The sequence below is a fragment of the Glycine soja genome, chromosome 2 (assembly GCF_004193775.1).
Source record: "Glycine soja cultivar W05 chromosome 2, ASM419377v2, whole genome shotgun sequence".
In the NCBI taxonomy this organism is placed as follows: domain Eukaryota; kingdom Viridiplantae; phylum Streptophyta; class Magnoliopsida; order Fabales; family Fabaceae; genus Glycine; species Glycine soja.
Genome location: NC_041003.1, coordinates 28893186 through 28917220, shown reverse-complemented (window position 1 = coordinate 28917220; position 24035 = coordinate 28893186). Strand labels below are relative to the sequence as shown.

Sequence of the window (24035 nt, the reverse complement as noted above, 5' to 3'; positions counted from 1 at the left end):
AGCTTCTCAAGGAAGCTACCTAGTCTATAAATAGAAGCATGTGTAACACTAGTTGTAACTTTGATGAATGAGAGTCTTGTGAGACACAACTCAAAGTTCAACTTCTCTCCCTATTTTTCCTTCAATTTTGTGCTCCCCCCTCTCTCTTTCTCTCCCTCTTTCTTTTCCTCCATTGAAGCATCCTTCCAAGCATCTTATCCAAGGCTCATCTTGGTGGTGAAGCTCCTTCTTCCATGGCTTATTCCCTAGTGGATGGCGCCTCCTCTCACCTCTTCTCCTTTGTCTTCCGCTGCATCTCCATGGTGGAAAATCACCATTAAAGGACCTCATTGAAGCTCTAAGATCCAGCCTCCATAGAAGCCCCACAAGCAAGCTTCCATCAAGTGGTATCAGAGCACAAGAGCTTCAAGTAGGTGCTCCTTAAACCTCCATTAATATTTTTTGCTTTACCTTCTCTTCCATTGTTGTTTCTTCATTTTTTCTCCATGTATCTCCTCACATGTCTTGTGATAAATGTTTTTAACATGATTCTTTAGAGTTTCCACTGATTAAACATGCTATAGAAGCTAGATTTGATTTTCTATGGTTCAAATTTCTTGTTCTTGTTCTTGAACCATGAATTGTGTTGAGTTTAGGTTCCTTTGAGTTTTGTCTTGTTATTTTTTGTGGCTGAAACCTAAACCATAAAATTCTTAAAAAATATTAAAGTAGAAGAAAACCTCAAAAATCTAGAGTGACTTGTTCACCTATTGTAGTTTTGTCATAGAAGTCATGTCTAGTCATGAAACTTGTCACATAAGATTTCTTATGTTGTGCTGAATTTTATTTTCTTGTTTCTTTGTCTAACTCATTTGTTCATGAGTGTATGAAATTATTTTAGCCTATTATTTGATTTGAGTCAAATCTTTCATGTTAATTAGTCCTTAACATGTTCATGCAAAATTCTTAGAGAGTCTTTCATTGTGAACCTTTTCTTGAACTTTTAGGTTTCCTTATGATTGTGTCTATTGTGAATTTGAGTTTTGGTGATTGAATTGCTGGCTGAAATGTTGATCCTAAGTGAATATTGAACTCCTAAAACTGTGTTAAACAATCCTAGTGAGTTCAACATACATAGGAAGGTTGAAAGTAAGCCCAAGGCAATCAATATACCATGCTTAAAAAAAAATCGCTGGTGCTGGCAGCTTGGACATACAAAATTGTAAAAATTACTGAGAATTGGTTACTTCGAATTTTGAGCTGAAATTTTTACTGAATTTGATAGACATCTGGAAAAAAGTTATAAAAAAAGAACCAAGTGATTTGGATAAAAATAAAAAATACTAAAAATCACACAAGTTGGCAAAAAAATCAGTATCCAGGAAAAAAAAAAGTGAAAGGGAAGTGTGCTTGTTGTTTTGGCTCAAAATTTATTCTATAATTGGTGCCTATGTTATACCAATCTTAGTTCCGAAATTTCAATTGAAAATTACTGTGAAAACAAGTGCCAAAGCTAGAGGTTTGTTGAGTCATTTTTTTTTTATAGTTTTTTTCTCTACTCTAGAGCCATTCTAAGTTTCTCTTTGAGTCCTAGCTTGCTTCTATGTCCGTTTCATTGCTTTAATTGTTGAATAATCCTTGAAAAATTATCTTGTTAAAACTTCATTGGTTTAGATTTCATTTCATTTTTTTTGGTCTTTGGTTATTGCTTGTCTCTTTGTTTCCTTGGTTGTGGGTTGCCATATAGGGAATTGGAAGGAGGATTGGTGCCATCCCTTGAAGAATTTGAGTCAAGAAGAAATGGGCCAACCACCTTAAGAGCTATTGGACTAAGAAACACTCCAAATTGAGTGAATCACCAAAGAGAGAACAACCACCAAAATTGAGGACCGTTTTGTAATTTTGTAATTTGCAATTTACTTACCTTCATTGCTTTCAAGTTTTGTAACAAAAAGGCCTTTCATTGGAAGTGTGTTGGGAGCCTCCAATAGGTTACCAAACTTCCATTTGTGTGTAATAATTTTAGGCAATTTTTCCTTAGGATAGTGAGTTTTTTGTTGGGAACCTTGAATGTGGCCATCCAAACACTCTTAGAATTCGCCTAGTTTACATTTCTTGCTTACTTTCATAGTTTATTTCCTTTACCTTTCATTGTCAAACCGCCTAGATAGCTTTCCTTTTACCAATTAGTTTTTTTTACCTTATCTTTCACACCTCTTTTAGTGTTTATTTTGGCTAGTTTCAACTATAGTTTCTTTTACCTTTTGTTTTCAAACCTCCAACAAGAAAGAACCACAACTTAGGAACCAACATGAGTCATCATCCATCTAGTGTTAATGGCGAGGGTACTAGTCATAAAGACCCTTTATCTAGAATCTTAGATGAGTTAAGTTCCCTCAAGTTATGAAAAGAAAAACAAGAGAGAAAAGAAAAAGGAAAAAAAAGAGTAGAAGAAATAAGTCAAGATGAAAGAAAGAAAATAAGAGAGGAAGAAAGAAGAAAAATAATGAAAGAAATGAAAAGAGAAAAGCATGCCTCCTATAGTAGTAATAACTCTTGCAAGAGCCTAAGTGAAGAACTTCGTGACTATTACGAAGGAAGGCATAGGTCACATCTTAGACCTCACTCCCATAGAAGAGAAAAGGAAAGAAAGCCTCAAGAGGCTAACATTAACCTCTCATACTTCCATGGGAAGGACAATGTAGAGGCTAACTTAGATTGGGAAATAAGGGTAGAGCAACAACTTAAAAAGAAGTCTACTTCAAAATCTTAAGGCTCTCACTCTTATCCAAAGAAAGACCAAGGTCAAGGCATCTTAGGGGTGACACCTTCTAAGCCCAAAGATGATAAGGGAAAGACAATAGAAAAGCAAGCACCTAAGGCTAGTATGCAAGAGAAAACTAGTTCTATAAAGTGATTTAAATGTCTTGGAAGAGGACACATTACTACTCAATGCCCCACCACAAAAACCATGATTATGAGGGGCCAAGACATTTATAGTAGCCAAGATGAGGCTACTACTTCACCTTCCTCTAGTGAAAGTGAAAAAGCAAAAGGGGAAGAATCTAGTGAAGAAATCTACCCCCAAGAAGAAGGACAACCATTAGTGGTTAAAGAGAAGTGTAAGGAGGTAAGTGTCTCCTCCAAGAGTTTAGCTAAGAAGGAAACTCATATTACAATAAAGACAAACAATAAAGAAACTTTCCCTCTTAGACAACCTCCACATTTTCTCTTTTGTAAAAAGGCACTTGCTAGCATAGCCACACCTCTCGGGCTTGAGTTTATTCCTCAAGTAAAGAAGTTGTTGGATGAGGGTTTGGTTCGCAAGAGCTTAAATCTTTGTGCTTTGTTGGTGCCCAAAATAGGTATTATTAGGCACCAAGTCCCTAAAATAGGTGGTATGATGAATGTTTTAAGTGGTGCAACCCTCTTTTGTAAAATCACTCGTACACCTAACATCTTTATGGTGTGTGTACATAGGGACCCATTAGGTAGGTTTGTTCTTATTTTTAGTTTCAATACAAACTTAGGTACTCATATGGGACACCTTAGGTTTGTCATACTTTTTGGTAGGAATAATCAATATGAAAATACAGAAAAAGGTATGTTTTATTGCGATACTTTTCTTAATTTTTCAAATAGTGATCAAGGGGTTCCCATGAACCCTAAGAGAATAAAGGTTATTCCTGAGTGGCCCACTCCACCAAGTATAAGAAAAATTTCGGGCTTCCATGACTTAACAAACTTTTACAAAAGGTTTGTCCCATATTTTTCTATACTTGTAGCACCACTCATTGAGTTGGTGAGAAACCATGTTCCTTCATGGGAAGATGCCCAGGAAATGGGTTTTCAGACCTTACCTTACTTCAACCTACCAAACACCACTAATACATATGTTTTTGTTCTTTTTACAGGTGTTGAGGGAAGGAGCCCAGAGTATGAAGAACCTCGGGATTTGAGGTCAAATCCTTTCCAAGGTGGAGGGAATGATGTAATCCTATCCCGCAAGGGCATTGGGTAGAAGACTCCAAGTAGATTGGGCTAGAGATCCAAGGGAAGGCCCTAGGGTTCTCATGAGCCTTAGGGTATATTTTGAGCCCATGGGCTAAGTATGAGCCCGCTTACCTTTGTAAATATTAGAATAGGTTTTTCCTTCGTTTGGGCCTTGTATTTTGGCCATTCTAGTAGTATAGGGTTTTAGCCTTGTATTTCGGGGCATTTTGAGTAGTCTTTGTAGTAAAGACTTTTTTTTTGTATTTTCATGTTTTTTTGTCATGGGGGTGAGCTTAGCTATTATAGGGGGTGTGTAGCTAAGCTCTAGCTTTTTATCTCAAGGAGGTGAGCTTAGCTATTAGAGAGGTATGTGTAGCTAATCTCTAGCTTCTTTAGGAATCTTCTTAAGGAAGCTTCTCAAGGAGGTGAGCTTAGTTATGAGAGGGGTGTGTGTAGCTAAGCTCTAGCTTCTCAAGGAATTTTTCTCAAAGAAGCTTCTCAAGGAAGTTTTCTCAAGGAAGCTTCTCAAGGAAGCTACCTAGTCTATAAATAGAAGCATGCGTAACACTAGTTGTAACTTTGATGAATGAGAGTCTTGTGAGACACAACTCAAAGTTCAACTTCTCTCCCTTTTTTTCCTTCAATTTCGTGCTCCCCCCTCTCTCTTTCTCTCCCTCTTTCTTTTCCTCCATTGAAGCATCCTTCCAAGCTTCTTATCCAAGGCTCATCTTGGTGGTGAATCTCCTTCTTCCATGGCTTATTCCCTAGTGGATGGCGCCTCCTCTCACCTCTTCTCCTTTGTCTTCCGCTGCATCTCCATGGTGGAAAATCACCATTAAAGGACCTCATTGAAGCTCTAAGATCCAGCCTCCATAGAAGCCCCACAAGCAAGCTTCCATCAAGAAGATAGAGATTAGCTACACATACCTCTCTAATAGCTAAGCTCACCTCCTTGAGATGAAAAGCTAGATCTTAGCTACACACCCCCTATAATAGCTAAGCTCACCCCCATGACAAAAAAACATGAAAATACAAAAAAAAAGTCTTTACTACAAAGACTACTCAAAATGCCCCGAAATACAAGGCTAAAACCCTATACTACTAGAATGGCCAAAATACATGGCCCAAACGAAGGAAAAACCTATTCTAATATATACAAAGGTAAGCGGGCTCATACTTAGCCCATGGGCTCAAAATATACCCTAAGGCTCATGAGAACCCTAGGGCCTTCCCTTGGATCTTTAGCCCAATCTACTTGGAGTCTTCTACCCAATGCCCTTGCGGGATAGGATTACATCATACTTGCCCCAAGAACCATCTAAAGATGTATTGTCGGAAGATGGGGACATACATAAAAGATGAGGAACTAATGATACATTTCTTCCAAGAAAGTCTTACTGGGGAAGCTATTACCTGGTACGCTAACTTGGAACCTTCCCGAGTCCATTCTTGGAGGGACCTAATGGTTGTCTTCGTTAAGCAGTATCAGTACAATTTTGATATGGCTTCGGATAGGATGAAACTATAGAACATGTGCAAAAAAGAGCATAAATCTTTCAAAGAATACGCCCAAAGGTGAAGAAACCTGGCAGCTCAAGTGGCACCTCCAATGACGGAGAAAGAGATTATCACAATAATAGTAGACACGTTACCGGTGTTCTACTATGAAAAATGGTGGGTTACACACCTTCAAGTTTTACAGATTTGTTCTTTGCCAACGAAAGGATCGAAGTGGGTCTGAAAATAGGCAAATTTAATCATCCTGCTTGGATGAATGAGAAAACTGGGGGCAAATGAAGAAGGTGAGCATGAGGGAGAAACCCATGCTGTGACTGCCATTCCTATACGGCCAAGTTTCCCACCAACCCAACAATGTCATTACTCAGCCAATAACAACCCTTCTCCTTACCTACCTCCTAGTTATCCACAAAGGCCATCCCTAAATCAACCACAAAGCCTGTCTACCGCACTTCCAATGACGAACACCACCTTTAGCACAAACCAAAACACCAACCAAGAAATGAATTTTGCAGCGAAAAAGCCTGTAGAATTCACCCTAATTCCAGTGTCTTATGCTGACTTGCTCCCATATCTACTTGATAATTCAATGGTAGACGTAACCCCAGCCAAGGTTCATCAACCTCCATTTTTCCGAGGGTACGACTCGAACACAATGTGTGCTTATCATGGAGGAGCCCCGGGGCGTTCCATTGAGCATTGTATGACCCTGAAGCGTAAGGTGCAAAGTCTAAATTGATGCGGGCTGGCTCAAATTTGAGGAGAATCGCTTGTGAATCCTAACATTGACAAACGACACCACACATGGGGAAATTTTAAAAGCTGTTGTTAGATATCTCTAATGACTCATCAGGATTTTCAAGTTTATGCCATTATTGTAAACCACAATTACAATGCTAAATAATGGATGAATTTGACATCCTTGTCTCTCTCATCCTTTCACAAACACATCTTTTCTTATTCAACTTCCACCGGAATGTGAGTGTAAGCCATTGATTTGTTTGCTCCAAGTGACCTGCGCTCCTGAGTGTTGACTTCCAAGACCGTTCAATCAGAAATTACTCGTGCTACACATTTGGTGGAGGTGCCATAAAACAAAGGGTAAAGTTCAAAACAAATAAGTTTCAAAATAAAAGAAGAAAAAAAGGCATTTGATTGACTGTGTTTTCAAGTAAAAATATAGACATTCATGTGACCTCATTTTATCATCCCTAGAGAAGTGAGTTATCAAGAATAGAAGACATTTGACTTAATCCATAAATTGAAAAATCCTTCAACTATTTCTCGTCCTTGAAAGTCCTTTTTGAGAATCAACAGGTTCCCTGCTACAAGGTCATGACGAAAGACAACGATTGGTACCTCAAAGCCCTACACTGGGGCAATGAGGGGCACCGTGCATGAGCCTCAAGTGAACCTAGGGGCAGATTAGAAGTTCTCACCCAATAGGTTCCCAGCTACAAGGTCATGACGAAAGATAACAATTGGTACCTCAAAGCCTTACACTAGGCAATGAGGGGCATCGTGCATGAGCCTCAAGTGAACATAGGGGCAGATCAAAAGTTCTCGCCCGTCGATGTTTTTTAAAAAAAAAAAAAAAAAAAAAAAGAGGGGACAAACTCGAGAATTTCAATGGATTGGTTAAACATCAAATGGCTCCATTGTCGTCACTCCAAAATGGTCAAGTGACTAAATCAAACAGAACATACACTCTGAGGGAGTTCCCAGAAAGATTTACAAAAGATAGGATAAGGTTGCATGAATTATCACCTCTTTCAAAAGGACGGTCAATCTGTGTTTTCTAAAAAAATCAAAATCAAAATCACAAAATAGGGAAAGAATGTCAATACATTGCATTGTTTCATATGAAGTCCGCACTTACCAAATTTCATGACAAAGGTTGCATGCATCTGTATCTCTAAAAATCATGTTAACTGCATAGGTTTCCTACATCTAATGTCCAAATCTTGTGAATTTGGGATGACCGGCCCTCTCGATGAGTCAATCTCTTGCTTTCTCAAAAGGGTGGACCCTTGGGTACTAGAACCCTCACCTTCAGAGGGCTACACGCCTCGCCTTCAGAGGACTACACGTCCTCGCCTTCAGAGGGCTACATGCACGCCCTCAGAGGACTACGCGTCCTCACCTTCAGAGGGCTACACGCCCTCACCTTCAGAGGGTTTCATGCCCTCACCTTCAAAGGGTTGCATGCCCTCACCGTCAGAGGACTACACGTCCTCACCTTCAGAGGACTAGATGTCCTCGCCGTCAGAGGACTACACGTCCTCGCCTTCAGAGGGCTACGCTCTCTCACTTTCAGTGGGATCCATATCCGCACCTTAAGAGAATTTAAGGTCCTCTGCCCTTAATGCTTAATCGAGACTTGCGCTCCTGGTTAAGGGGCAAGTAGTTTCCTTTTATTAGTTCCTGGGCTACCCCCTGATATTGGAGGGCGACCAGCTGTGCGAGCGCATCCAGAGAGGGAGGCTATCACGCAACTACTATGTATACTGGGGCAAGATTTCACCCGTACTGCTGCAAAGAGACAAGTGCGGATCATGCACACCAACATGACCACTCTTACACAGATATAGATGACGTTGCTACTTAGCAACGTTCTGCCCAGCGACCGCAATGTCGATCTCTCCCTGCAGATGTATCAGTTGGTCTGTATCGTCCCGACATAGGTAAGTATGCATATGGTTCAACTGATTTCTTATACCATCCACTATTTGCAGGGATCGTGCCTGCAAGACACCCAGTGGACCCAGAGAAGTTCAACAGGGTCCTGGGGTTTCCAACTCTGATTACGAGCCTCTGTCAGTTTTACGGAGTGTCTGTCACCCCCAGCAAGGTCATCAAGCCCCCTCATTAACCGGCCTTTCATCAAGAAGTATTGCGCCCCCAGGCAGGCGCAGGGCGAAACACCACAACAGCCTGGCGATGGCTGGCAGCGGGCAATAAGCACGCCGCCACCACCTCTAGAGTTCACCTGAGCTCATCCACAAAAAGGTTAGAGCGTTGCCTACGACACATGGTCGACCAGCAGGCGACCAAGTCCAAAGCCAAAGGTAAGCAAAGTACTAGGTCCATGACCGACAAGTCATAAGGCGTCCAGCTCAAGACGTTAAAGAAGCGCTACTAGGAGGCAACCTAGTAACTTTTAAATTTTTGCTTGTTATTTGATCACCTTTTGTTTCACAAGTTATAGTAGGACACACCTAGTTGCTCATGATCCTAGGAATTTGAATAAAACAAGCACAAGCTCGGAAGGTAGTCATACCTCACAAAATATATATATGTATGTTTAGGTAGTCAAAATACCTTAGATATGCATGTATGTAAACAAAAAAAAATACTTCACAAAATATATATATGTATGTTTAGGTAGTGAAAATACCTTAGATATGCATGTATGTAAACAAAAAAAATACTTCACAATATATATATATATATATATATATATATATATATATATATATATATGTATGTTTAGGTAGAAAGATACCTTAGATATGCATGTATGTAAACAAAAAATACTTCACAAAATATATATATATATATATATATATATATATATATATATATATATATATATATGTATGTTTAGGTAGAAAGATACCTTGGATATGCATGTATGTAGCAAAAAATACCTCACAAAAGATATATGTGTATGTTTAGGTAGCAAGATACCTTAGATATACATGTATGTAGCAAAAAGATACCTCATCAAAATATATATATATATATATATATATATATATATATATATATATATATGTATGTATATGTATATGTATGTATATTTGGGTAGCAAGATACCTTGGATATGCATGTATATAGCAAAAATACCTCACAAAAATATACACGTGTTTAGGTAGCAAAATACCTCATGAAAAGAAAAAAACAAAAACAAACAAGGAAAAGAAATAAACACATGATAAAAAGGAAAAGAGAAAAAACAAAAATAAGTTGTCTAGCTGAAAAACCAACATGCTTTTGAAAAGAGATGACTTCCAGCTTTTCTTTGAAAAAAAATTCACTGATCATAACCAGTTTTTGAAAAAATGTGTATACACTTGAAGGGTAAATGCTGTGAAATTTTTTTCCCGAACACCCAAAATAGACTCGGATGAATGCACAAATTGATAAAAGAACATATTTTGGAAACACTGGGTTGACTAAAATAGAGGAAATGAATCTTGAGCCCTAGCATCACATGACCATAAAAGTTTGAAACTTGAGTGTCCGCATAGGTGCATGCATGACTAATTTTGCATACAATTTCCAAATCATCATTGTTGCATTTGTGTCATGGAAATAATGTGGGACATCCCCTTTTATCCTTGAACCAAACCAAACCCTGACATATATCATGTCCAGTCGTTCTACAAGCCTTGAGCCAAAATCCCAACTCTCCATAAACCTTTCCCTCAAAAGAAAACAAAAAAAGAAAAGAAGAGGAAAGAAGAAAAGAAAGTTCTCGATCAAAGAATCGGAAGAAAGCAAAAAGAGAAAATTCCCAATCGAGGAATGGGAGATAGCAAAAAAAAAAGATAAAGAAAATTCCCGATCAAAGATCGGAAGAAAGCAGAAGAAATATACAGAAAGGTCTTTGGACCAGACGACATCTGAACAAACACAGAGTTATCACCAAGTAAGCACAAAAAGAAAGGAAACCAGGACCTGAAGTGGTCCTCTCCCTTTGATTGCCAACCAAAATCCTGTGTGTCGGTGACTTGTTCGCCTCACACTAAACAGAAACAGAAAAGGAAAAGGCCAAAAACACTCAAAGCCAAAGTTCCCACCAAAAAACACCATTCCCCAAGAAAAGTCCTATTGATCCATGATAACGCATGTAATCTTTGATTTGATAGGAAATGATTTGCAAAATCAAGTCATGACGTATCTATGGTTCGGAATTAGGATGAAACACTTACCTGTGTGAGATTGATACACTTTGAGTGATTTTCTTCTATTTTTGTTGAACCCAGTGTTTCCTCTAAATGGTCATTTAGAAACGAAATGCTAACATCCAAAATCTCATTTGTGGTTTTGAGGAGATTTCATCAGCATACTCCCCTTCCCCGGTAGACACATTGTTTTTCATCCAAAAAGCATATGTTGTTCTGATTAGTTGGAAGTTTTCTCTCTTTACTAAAGCATGTTCGCATTTTTAGTGAAGAAAACATCGAGACTATTTTTAGTCTCACAAGTTATCCAGAACTACGTAGGTCTGAGTTCCTCATTGAGGATACTTAGGAGCAAGAGCCTCGCTTTTGTCGGCCGCCCCATAATCTATGTCATACTGACCTTGGAGTCATGCGACAAGCAGAAATACCCTAGCAGGTTATCCGTATAAACTTTCTTTTGCTATCTGTAAGACTCAAAGCATGATAGCACGCAGAGACTAACATCGTCTTCGGTGCCTTTTGTCATCCAGAGGCGGCGGCCCCGATGACATGCGGGAACCATTTGGTCCCGCACATTTAAAATACTTTTGCTATCTATAAGACTCAAAGCATGATAGCACGTAGAGACTAATGTCGACTTCTGTGCCTTTTGTCATCCAGAGATGGCGGGCCCGATGACATGCGGTTATCCACACGCTCGATGAGTGATAAACGCGCATAGACGAATTATGCGCCCTTTATCATTCAGGAGCAGCGAGTCGAGTGGTAAATGCGCATAGACGAATTCTGCACCGTTTGCCATTCAGATTTCGCAAATTGGATGATAAACGCGCATAGACGAATTCTGCGGCCTTTGCCATTTAGATTTCGCAAATTGGGTGATAAACGCGCATAGAGGAATTCTGCGCCCTTTATCATTCAAGAACAGCAAGCTGGGTGGTAAACGCAAAGAGACGAATTCTGCGCCCTTTATCATTCAGGAACAACAAGTTGGGTGGTAAACGCGCAGAGACAAATTCTGTGCCCTTTATCATTCAGGAGCAACGAGTCGAGTGGTAAACGCGCATAGACGAATTCTGCACCCTTTGCCATTTAGATTTCGCAAATTGAGTGGATAAACGCGCATAGACGAATTCCGCGCCCTTTATCATTCAAGAACAACAAGTTGGTTGGTAAACGCGTAGAGACGAATTCTGCGGCCTTTATCATTCAAGAATAACAAGTTGGGTGGTAAACGCGCAGGGACAAATTCTGCGCCCTTTATCATTCAGGAGTAGCGAGTCGAGTGGTAAACGCACATAGACAAATTATGCGCCCTTTGCCATTCAGATTTCGCAAATTGAGTGGATAAACGCGCATAGACGAATTTGGCACCCTTTATCATTCAAGAACAACAAGTTGGGTGGTAAACGCGCAGAGACGAATTTTGCGCCCTTTATCATTCAGGAGCAGCGAGTCAAGTGGTAAACGCGCATAAACAAATTCTGCGCCCTTTGCCATTCAGATTTTGCAAATTGGGTGATAAACGCGCATAGATGAATTTTGCGCCCTTTATCATTCAGGTACAGCAAGTTGGGTGGTAAACGCGCAAAGACAGATTCTGCGCCCTTTGTTATTCAGATTTCGCAAGTCGAGTGATAAACGCGCAGGGACAGATTATGCGCCCTTTGTCATTCGGGGACAGTAAGTCGAGAGGTGGGCGGAGACAAATTATGGTCATTCCGCACACCTTTCTACCATCTAGAAGCGATCGTGTCGGTGGCACGCAGAGACAAATTATGATCATTTTGTGCCTCGCCGCCCAAGCTCGATCGTGTCCAACAAAACATAGAGACAAATTATGGTCATTCTGCGTCTTGTATCAACCAAGAGGATGATGTGTCGGTACTTATCATTTTCAAATTTTTGCAGGTTCTGCTGGCAGGGAGGTTCACTGGCCGAATGGTGTTTCGCTCGAACGAAATTAATGTCTTATCTTTACTTCCCTTTCATCTCCAATAAAAGACAAGTAAAGAGGGGCAACTGTCATACCCTAATTTCGTCCGGAGACCATCCGTTGTTGGGATGTGACCCTCGTTTGACCACTTCAAAGTATTTGGCACCCATCGTTAGGCAATTTGTGAAGTTCCGAGACATGCTGGAAGCCAAAAGAAAAGCGTTGTAGCACAATCCGTGAAGTTTCGTGACACGCCGGAAATTAAAAGGAAGTGTTAGTGCGAAATCCGTAAAGTTCCGTAACATTCCGGAAGGCAAAAAAGGGGATGATTACGTAATCCGTAAGGTTCCGCAACATTACAAAAAGAAAACAAGTATCGTTACGAAATTCATAAGTTTCCGTAACTTTACGGAAAAAGAATCACCAAAAAAGGGCAGGGGGTGTACTTAGTAAAAATGGGGGTTCAAATAGCAACCAGGCCCACTTGGGCCTTCCAAGATGTTCCTCCAGAAGGAGGTTGCTTCTGGAGGCAGCAACCTAGCTCGCCTGGGCGAGCTGGGTGGCAAGCTCCTCCCCTATTATCCTATAAATAGGGGGAGGAGTGAAGGAGAAAAATGTTCAACCCTCCTGGTATTTCGAGATCACTTGAAATTAGTGAAAAAAATTGTTTCCGTGAAGAAAATCCAAGCCAAAACGCTTCCGTAACGTTTCCGTGGGTGATTTCGCGAAGATTTTCAACCGTTCTTCGTCGTTCGTCGTTCTTCGGTCTTCAACCGGTAAGTTCCCGAAATCAAACTTTTCAATTCATTCTATGTACCCTTGGTGGTCCCCATTTGTTTTGCATACTTTTATTCTCGTTTCATTTACTTTCTGTACCCCCTTTTGACGTGCTTTAGTCATTTACTTGAGTCATTTTCTCGCCTAATCAAAAAATAAAATAAATTTTCACCGATCATTTGAATTGTAATATCCGTTAAATTCTGTTAAAATGAAATCCGGCCATTCAGTCATGTCGTAACCACGTTGGAAACCAAAAAGAGGTAAAATAATAATATAATATCTTTTAGTAAAATAAAACAAAAAAATCAATCGAACGTTTCTCTTTGGGATTTTTCTTTCTTAATTGAATTGACTAATAACCAAAGTGAAACTAAGGCTAAAATCAATTCATAAACCAAACTTTTTGTCAACGCCTAAAAAAGCCATTTTTAAAGGTCCAACGCCTTGAAATGGTCTTTTCCCCTTTTATTGGTTAAATGTAGATTTCTAAAAAGCCTATAATCAATATGTAACTTTGTTATCTCTTTCAAAAATAAAGAAATCATTAATGGTCCAATGCCTTAATGTTTTCTCACTTTTCAAAAGAATCGAAAGATTATCTAATGGTCCAATGCCTTAAATGACCTTTCATTCAATAAAAACATATCTTGCAAAAAAGGATAAAAAATAACTTAACCAAAACGCTTTGTTCACAAAAGAACTACGTAGGTCTGATTTTCTCATCACAATTGAGGAATACGTAGGAGCAAAGGGAAATGCCCTTGTTGACCACAAAAAGATAAAAATATAAAAAGGCATAAAAAAGACATAAGAACGTAAAAAGGGAAGATAACATAAATTGAAGTCATATTTGCTCATTTGATTAAAGGCGGTCGTCTCTTGTGACGGACGTGTGGGGTGCTAATACCTTCCCCGTGCATAAATACAACTCCCGAACCTTTCACTTAAAGTTCGTAGATCACGTCTTTTTCGGTTTTTCTGACGTTTTCCTCAAATAAATGTTGGTGGCGACTCCGCGCGTATTCCTTTCTTGGAACACGCACCCGCAAGTCACGCGTCGCCCTCCCGCCGAAGGGTAGGTTGCGACAGTTAGCATGCTGCCATCCTAACCCATATGAGAGGCCATCAATGAGAAATGTGTTGCAAGTGCTAATAGGGGAAGCAGATCCACAATTTGTAGATTTTCAGAAACCTTGTTTCACTTGGCCAGTCACTGCTCCTGCTCTCAATGAAGAGGTGTTGACTTCCGAAGCTGCAGTATCCCAAAATGAACCAATAACAGAACTGATTAGTGGAAGATGATGAATCACATTATGTGTCTCAAAATGTAATGCTTTTATATTTTTTTTCTATAAATGAAAAAGGGTCATTTGTTTAGGAGCTGATAACTGCTAAATAATTGTGAATTAATAGTAGAGAATCAGTCAAATTTTGGCTTAAAATTAATTATTTAGGAGTTATTTGTGATTAAAAGTTAGAAAATTAATTAAGTTTGAATTTTTGGTCGTAGATATGAAAACTGAAGGTACAACAAGCAAAAAGGCAGCATAAATTGAAGAAAAAGAAGAACATCTGAAGCAGGCCAAGCCCAAAATGCGCGCGTCACGCGCTAAGCATTCATGGCAGCACAGGCGCTAAGCGAGGCGTTAAGCACGAAGATGCAAGATTCGTTACGCGCGCTAAGCGCGAGGCACACGCTAAGCCTGCAGCATGAACTAAGCGCACGATCTGAACGCGCTAAGCGTGAGGTGTCGCGCTAAGCGCGCCTACTAAGGCCCAAAGCCCATTTCTGCACCTATAAATAGAGATCCAAGCCAAGGGAGAACAGACACCTCGCCTCAGAGCACTTCTCTCAGCTTTCCAAGCCTGAGCTCTCCCTTTTCTCTATATATTCTTTGCTTTTATTATCCATTCTTTCTTTCACCCCCAGTTGTAAAGCCCCTCAATGGCCATGAGTGGCTAATCCCCTAGCTAGGGCCTAGCGGGCCTAAAAAGCCAACGATGTAAGGTGTATTTCAAGAGTTATCAATGCAAAGAGAATTTCTTCCAGGTTTTATGTTCTAATTCTTTTTTTTTGTCTTGCACTTATGTCTTAAATTTCTTTTGAGTTTTATTCGCTTGGGAGAGGGTATTTCCTAACAAGGGTTCAAGAAGTAATGCTTGCATCAGTTTTAAGAGTTATACGCTTGGGAAAGGGTAACACCTAATAGAACAAATAAAGAAAAGGATCGTTAGGCTAGCATTGCTAGGAATAGAATGATGGCCCAATGCCTATGCATTTAGCAACGTCTAGAATTTAACCTTAATGCATTTTAATTATTGAATCTTCATAAAGGCATTTGGGAGATAAGTAGTTGAAATAGGCTTGTCATCGTAAGGCATCAGAGGCAAGTAAAATTAATAGATATGGGTAGAACTAATTCAACTACATTGGTAATGAACATCATAATTTCATGCATCGTAGGCCAATTAGGTTTGTCTGGTCTTGGCATTTTCATTAATTATCTTTCTAAACTATTTGATCTAGTAGTAGCAATTTACTCTTACACTTATTCTTTTTTTTACTATTTATTTCTTACTTACAAATTGAAGAGTATTCAATAAAGTGCAATAAAACCCCTGTGGAAACGATACTCGGACTTCCGAGAATTTCTACTTAGAGCGATTCGGTACACTTGCCAAACACCTCAACAAGTTGTTGGCGCCGTTGCCGGGGATTTTATTCTCGCACTTAATTGCCATACTGTATCAGCTCAATTCTTCTTTTCTTGGCTCATTCTTTTAGTATTCTTTACTTTCTCTTCTATCCTTTCTTTCTTCTCCCATAAATTGCACGGGTAGTGCCTTTTTGTTTTTATGCGAGGTAGAACTACATCTGGAGACGTTGTTCCTATTAACCTAGAAATTGAAGCTACTTGCTGGCATAACAACGCTGCAAAAAGAAGAAGGGATCAAGACACAGAAGGAAGCAGTTACACCTCACCTCCTATTTCTCCAAATCACACTCAGATGGACGGGGAACCGACACGAAGAGTCACACTAGAGGACTTCTCTAAAACCACCACTCCTCAGTTCTTCACAAGTATTGCAAGGCTGGAGGTCCAAGCAGCCAACATCTCCTACCCACACTCTCTTTTTCAGTTAATTCAGGGCTACCTCTTCCATGGTCTCCCAAATGAAGATTCATATGTGCATCTAGCCTCGTACATAGAGATATGCAACACCATTAAAATCGCCAGAGTTCCAGAAGATGTGATACGCCTTAACCTCTTCTCCTTTTCCCTAGCAGGAGAGGCAAAAAGATGGTTGCACTCCTTTAAAGGCAATGGCTTAAGAACATGGGAAGAAGTAGTGGAAATTTTTTTAAAGAAATACTTCCCAGAGTTAAAGATCGTCCAAGGAGAGATGGAGATTTCTTTTTTCCATCAATTTCCGGATGAATCCTTTAGCGAAGCACTAGACCGTTTCCACGGATTGCTAAGGAAAACGCTGACACACGATACAACGAGCCAGTACACCTAAACATATTCATAGATGGCTCACGACCTCAATCAAAACAGCTGCTAGATGCATCCGCGGGAGGGAAGATCAAGCTGAAGACTCCCGAAGAAGCAATGGAGCTCATCGAGAACATGGTGGCTAGCGATCAAGCAATCCTTCAAGATCGCACTTATGTTCCCACAAAAAGAAGCCTCTTGGAGCTCAGCACGCAGGATGCAACTTTGGCACAAAACAAGTTGTTGATGAGGTAGATAGAAGCCCTTACCGAAACCCTCAACAAGCTGCCTCAACAATTATAAGCGGTAAGTTCTTCCCACTCTTCTATTTTGCAGGTAGAAGGATGCCCCACGTGCGGAGGGACACATGAGCCAGGACAATGTGCAAGCCAACAAGACCCCTCTCGAGAAGTAAATTATATGGGCATACCAAATCGTCATGGATTCCAGGGCTACAACTAGGGAAATCCATCCAGATTCAATCAAGGGGCAACAGGATTTAATCACTAGCCACCGGGGTTCAATCAAGGAAGAAACATCACGAAAGGCTCAGGTTGGAGGAATCAAGGAAAGGAGCAAAGGAACCAACCACCATACCAGCCACCATACCAGCACCCTAGCCAAGGTCCGAATCAGCAAGAGAAGCCCAACAACATAGAGGAACTGCTGCTACAATTCATCCAGGAGACAAGATCACATCAAAAGAGCACGGATGCAGCTATTCGGAATCTGGAAGTTCAAATGGGCCAATTGGCGCATGACAACGCCGAACGACCCACTAGAACTTTCGGTGCTAACACGGAGAAGAACCTAAAGGAAGAATGAAAAGCAGTGCTGACTCGAGGGCAAAGAAGAGCGCATGAGGAGGTTAAGATTGAAGAAGAAGACCGATTAGAAGAAAGGAGGACAGGGAAGACAAAAGAAGAAAGGACATAAGAAAAAGAGAAGGTGGCATCACCACCCAAGACCAAGAGCCAGAGAGCAAGAGAAGCCAAGAAGGAAGAACCACTAGCCCTTCCACAAGATCTCCCATATCCTATGGCACCCATCAGGAAGAACAAAGATCGTTACTTCAGACGTTTCTTGGAAATATTCAAAGGGCTAGAAATCACCATGCCATTCGAGGAAGCCTTACAGTAGATGCCCCTCTACTCCAAATTTATGAAGGACATCCTCACCAAGAAGGGGAAGTATATTGACAACGAGAATATTGTGGTAGGAGGCAACTGCAGTGCAATAATACAGAGGAAGCTACCCAAGAAGTTTAAGGACCCCGGAAGTGTTACCATCCCATGCACCATAGGGAAGGAAGCGGTAAATAAGGCTCTCATTGATCTAGGAGCAAGTATTAATCTGATGCCCTTATCAATATGCAGAAGAATTGGGAATTTGAAGATAGATCCCACCAAGATGACACATCAACTGGCAGACCGCTCAATCAAAAGACCATACGAGGTGGTAAAAGATGTCTTGGTCAAGGTACGCTACTTCACTTTTCCGGTGGACTTTGTTATCATGGATATTGAAGAAGACACGGAGATTCCCCTTATCCTAGGCAGACCCTTCATGCTGACTACCAACTGTGTGGTGGATATGGGGAATGGGAACTTGGAGTTGAGTATTGACAATCAGAAGATCACCTTTGACCTTTTCATGGCAATGAAGTACCCATAGGAGGGTTGGAAGTGCTTCAGACTAGAGGAGATTGATAAGGAAGATGTCAATATTCTCGAGACACCACAGACTTTGCTGGAAAAAGCTTTGGTAAATGCACTAGATTGCCTAACCAATGAAGAGGAAGAAAATTTGAAGGCTTGCTTGGAAGACTTGGATCGACAAGACAATATTCCTGAGGGAGAAGCCATTTGAGATGCTAGAGAAGGAAGTTCCGTCTGAGAAGAAGAAGAAGATAGAGTTGAAGATATTGCCCAATCATCTGAAGTATGTGTTCTTGGAGGAAGATAAGCCTGTAGTGATCAATAATGCACTCACAATAGAAGAAGAAAACAGGTTGGTAGACGTCCTGAAGAAACACAGGGAAGCAATTGGATGGCACATATCGGATCTCAAAGGAATTAGCCCTGCCTACTGCATGCACAAGATAATGATGGAAGAGAACTACAAGCCAGTCCGACAACCCCAGAGGTGGCTGAATCCAACAATGAAGGAAGAGGTAAGAAAGGAGGTGCTCAAGCTTTTGGAGGCTGGACTCATATACCCCATCTCTGACAGCGCTTGGGTAAGCCTAGTACAGGTGGTTCCTAAGAAAGGCGGAATGACAGTTGTACGAAATGAGAGGAATGACTTGATACCGACATGAACTATCACTGGCTGGCAGATGTGTATCGAATACCACAAGTTGAATGAAGCCACACAAAAAGACTATTTCCCCTTACCTTTTGATGGATCAGATGCTGGAGATCAGATGCTGGAGAGGCTTGCAGGGCAGGCATACTATTGTTTCTTGGATGGATATTCAGGATACAACCAGATTGCGATAGACCCCAGGGATCAAGAAAAGACGGCCTTTACATGCCCCTTTAGTGTCTTTGCTTACAGAAGGATGTCATTCGGGTTACGTAACGCACCAGCCACATTTCAGAGGTGCATGCTGGCCATTGTTTCAGACATGGTGGAGAAAAGCATTGAGGTATTTATGGACGACTTCTCGGTCTTTGGACCCTCATTTGACAACTGCTTGAGGAACCTAGAGATAGTACTACAGAGGTGCGTAGAGACTAACTTGGTACTAAACTGGGAAAAGTGTCATTTCATGGTTCGAAAAGGCATAGTCCTGGGCCACAAGATCTCAATTAGAGGGATTGAGGTTGATCGGGCAAAGATAGACGTCATTGAGAAGTTGCCGCCACCACTGAATGTTAAAGGCGTCAGAAGTTTCTTAGGGCATGCAGGTTTCTACAGGAGGTTCATCAAGGACTTCTCGAAAATTGTCAGGCCCTTAAGCAATCTGCTGAATAAGGATGTGGCTTTTAAGTTTGATGAAGAATGTTCAGCAGCATTTCAGACGTTGAAGAATAAGCTCACCACTACACTAGTAATGATTGCACCAGACTGGAGCAAAGATTTTGAACTAATGTGTGATGCCAGTGACTATGCAGTAGGAGCAGTTCTTGGACAAAGGCACGACAAGGTATTTCACGCCATCTATTATGCTAGCAAGGTTCTTAATGAAGCACAGCTAAATTATGCGACCACAGAAAAGGAGATGCTAGCCATTGTCTTTGCCTTGGAGAAGTTCAAGTCATACCTGATAGGGTCGAGGGTCACCATTTTCACAGATCATGCTGCCATCAAGCACTTGCTCGCCAAAACAGACTCAAAGCCAAGGTTGATTAGATAGGTCCTGCTGATACAAGAATTTGAAGTCATCATCAAGGACAAGAAAGGATCCGAGAATGTGGTAGCCGATCATTTATCCCGATTAAAAAATGAAGAAGTCACCAAGGAAGAACCAGAGGTAAAAGGGGAATTTCCTTATGAGTTTCTTTTGTAGGTTTCCACCAGACCTTGGTTTGCAGACATGGCTAACTACAAAGCCACGAGAGTCATTCCAAAGGAGTTTAATTGGAGTTAGAGGAAGAAATTCTTACATGATGCACGCTTCTATGTGTGGGATGATCCTCATTTGTTCAGGGCAGGAGCTGATAATCTATTAAGGAGATGCGTCACAAAGGAGGAAGCACAGAGCATTCTTTGGCACTGCCATAGTTCACCCTATGGCGGACACCACAGTGGGGACAGAACAGTAGCAAAAGTGCTACAATCAGGTTTTTTCTGGCCCTCTATTTTTAAAGATGCTTACGAGTTTGTGCGTTGTTGTGATAAATGCCAGAGAACAGGGGGGATATCTCGAAGGAATGAGATGCCTTTACAGAATATCATGGAAGTTGAGATCTTTGACTGTTGGGGCATAGACTTCATGGGGCCTCTTCCTTCTTTATACGAGAATGTTTACATCCTGGTAGCTGTGGATTACGTCTCCAAATAGGTGGAAGCCATAGCCACTCCAAAAGACGATTCCAGGGTAGTGATAAAGTTTTTAAAGAAGAACATATTTTCCCGTTTCGGAGTCCCACGAGCCTTGATTAGTGATGGGGGAACGCACTTCTGCAATAATCAGTTGAAGAAAGTCCTGGAGCACTATAATGTACGACATAAGGTGGCCACACGTTATCATCCTCAGATAAATGGCCAAGCAGAAATTTCTAACAGAGAGCTCAAGTGAATCCTGGAGAAGACAGTTCCATCATCAAGAAAGGATTGGGCCTTGAAGCTCGATGATACTTTCTAGGCCTACAGGACAGTATTCAAGATTCTCATCGGCTTATCACCATTTCTGCTAGTATATGGAAAGGCATGTCACTTACCAGTGGAGCTAGAGCACAAAGCATATTGGGCTTTCAAATTGCTTAATTTCGATGACAGTGCATGCGGAGAAAAGAGGAATCTAAAGTTACTGGAATTAGAAGAAATGGGACTGAACGCCTACGAGTCATCCAAAATCTACAAGCAAAAGATGAAGGCGTATCATGACAAGAAGCTACAAAGGAAAGAATTCCAGCCAGGGCAACAAGTACTACTTTTTAACTCGAGACTAAGGCTATTCTCAGGTAAGCTGAAGTCCAAGTGGTCAGGGCCGTTCATAATCAAAGAAGTCAGACCTCACGGAGCAGTAGAATTGATGGACCCTAGAGAAGAGAATTTTGAAAAGAAATGGATCATCAATGGACAATGCTTAAAGCTTTATAATGGAGGATAATTAGAGTGATTGACGACCATCATCTACTTGAATGACCCGTGAAGAAGGCCTAGTGTCTAGCTAAAGACAATAAACTAAGCGCTGGTTGGGAGGCAACCCAAGATATTTTGTAAAAATGTAGTCATTTTTCTGTATTCCTTCAAAAAAAAAAGAGCCCAACAAGTGCAAATAGGAAACAGGAGGTGCAGAAAGTAAAGGCCCAACAGGTGGAGTCAGTAATAAGATGGGTGCCAATAGCTGAAGAGAAGTGGGCTGCACAAAGCCACGCGCTTAGCGCACATCCAGGCGCTAAGCGCCCAGGTATTTTTCAAATTTTTGAATTTTAAATTACGGGGGAAATTCCAGGGGACGCCTTCCTTGGTGCGCTTAGCGGCTCCAGCGCCCTAAACGTGCAACTAATAACTGCTGGGCAGTTTTCGAAACGGCCCAACCCCCCTCTGCGCGTTTTAAATTCCCAGACTCATTATTTTTGTTCTTTTCATCTCTTCTGCGCATTTACACTCTGCATTTTCACTCTTTCTAAGCTTCCTCACTCTTTGCATTTCTTCACGCAGTTTTAACGAAAATAGGTGAGATTTGGAATCTGGACTGTTGCTGTAATGATTTGCAGGTACCATCATGCTAAGCCCTACACAGAGGCTTAGCGAGAACAGGCAGCATGGAAAGAAGGAAGGGAGAGCACGCTAAGCTTGCGCCAGACAGAACATGAAAATGCAGCACGCGCTTAGCCGGCATCTCGCGCTAAGCGCGCTCATGAATTCGGTGAACGCGCTAAGCGCGTGCCAGTGGCGCTAAGCGTGTGCCAGCACCCACCATGAAGCAGACGCTAAGCGCGGGGTTGGGCCTTAGGGCTCATCAGCCCTCACGCCTTACTTTCTGCACCTCTATTTTCACTAACTACACTCCCTTCTAAATTTCTTTTTGCACCCCCTCTATTTACTAACTATAGTCTGTTTTGTTTTCATTTCAGATGGCTCCCCGCAAACGCCGAGCCGTGCCTACACCTGGGGAAGCATTAGGCTAGGACTTTTCCCACTTCACTTCAGAGATCGCATGGCACAGATACCAGGACAACATTCAGCTCCGGAACATTCTTCCGGAGAGGAATGTAGAGCTCGCACCTGGGATGTTTGACGAGTTCCTTCAGGAGCTCCAGAGGCGCCGATGGGACCAGGTGTTGACCCGATTACTAAAGAAGAGGATTGGTGTTGCTCTGGTGAAGGAGTTTTACTCCAACCTATATGATCTAGAGGGCTGCAGTCTGAAGTTTTGTAGGGTTCGAGGATAGGTGGTCAGATTTGATGCTGAGACGATTAATAACTTCCTCGACACCCCGGTCATCCTGGCAGATGGGGAAGAGTACCCAGCCTACTCCCAGTACCTCCACACTCCTCCCGATCACGGTGCCATCCTTTCCACTTTGTGTACACCAGGGGGGCGTTTTGTGCTGAATGTTGATGGTGCCCTGTGGAAGCTGCTGCGGAAGGATCTGACGACACTCGCTCAGACATGGAGTGTCCTTTCTTACTTTAATCTTGCTCCTACTTCTCATACTTCTAATATTAATGTTGACAGGGCCCGGCTCATATATGGATTGGTGATGAAGATGGACCTGGACCTGAGTATCCTCATTTATCTATAGATCTGCCAGATCGCCCAGTACAGCACTTCCAAGCTCGGGTTTCCAGCATTGATCATGGCACTGTGTGACATTCAGGGGTTGTTTCTGACACCTTGATTTTTGAGTCACTCAGTCTTGTGATTAACCTTGTGTACATTAAGAAGAGCTTCAGCTATCACCTTTCCAGGGACCCGCCGCACATGCACCAGAGCTTCAGCGCCAGCCGTTAGAGGAGCCTCATCCTTCTCAGCCTTCTAAGGCTCATGTTCCTCCGCCAGCATCTACATTAGCATCTATTGATCTCCATGGTCAGATGCTGAGGTCAATTCATATGGGACAACATCTCATTATGGAGAACATGCACAGGCTATCCTTGCACCTATAGATGGACCCACCGTTCATCACTCTCGAGGCTTATCGTCAGCAGGTCGCCTGGCCAGGAGACCAGCCCTCCACTGACAGGGGGGAAGAGCCTTCTGGAGCCACTACTGAGGATCCTGCAGTTGATGAAGACCTCATTGCTGACTTGGCTAGGGCTGATTGGGGTCCATGGGCCAACTTGGGCGGAGGCAGCACATGATGATCCGAGTTTATGTTTTGATGTTTTTATGTTTTATGTCTTTTTATGTTTTGTCTTTATGTTTTTAATGTTTTATGTTTTTAATGTAGCTTGTTTGGGAACTTAAAAAGTAGTAATAATAATATTAGAATTCAGTATGTGTTTTCTGAGTAATAATTGCATGATAACTTGAGCAGTCATAATTCTTTAGCTTGTTCTGAAAGGTCCAACACTTGAGATGTTACTGATCATTGGAGAAACACTGGTTCTGGAAGCACAAGTCAGGTCAAGAAATGGAACATGAATAGCACAGAGTGGAAAAGGTTAGCTTGATGGGACAAGGTCATAACTGGTACGCCGAATACTTACTTAGTCCCAGTGAGAGTGTGAACTTAATTGTGAGAGGAAACGCCTATTCTTAAGTTCGTAATTATGCATCATTCTTAGACTGTTAGATTAGTT

At 41.4% G+C, this 24035-nt stretch overlaps 1 protein-coding gene across 1 annotated transcript; it reads left to right on the top strand.

Moving 5' to 3' along the window:
* The first annotated feature begins 17753 nt into the window (after nucleotides 1-17753).
* On the top strand, nucleotides 17754-18287 carry LOC114374590. The gene has a single exon (XM_028332253.1). It carries the CDS (start codon nucleotides 17754-17756, stop codon nucleotides 18285-18287), a length of 534 nt encoding a protein of 177 aa, XP_028188054.1.
* The last annotated feature ends 5748 nt before the right edge of the window (nucleotides 18288-24035 follow it).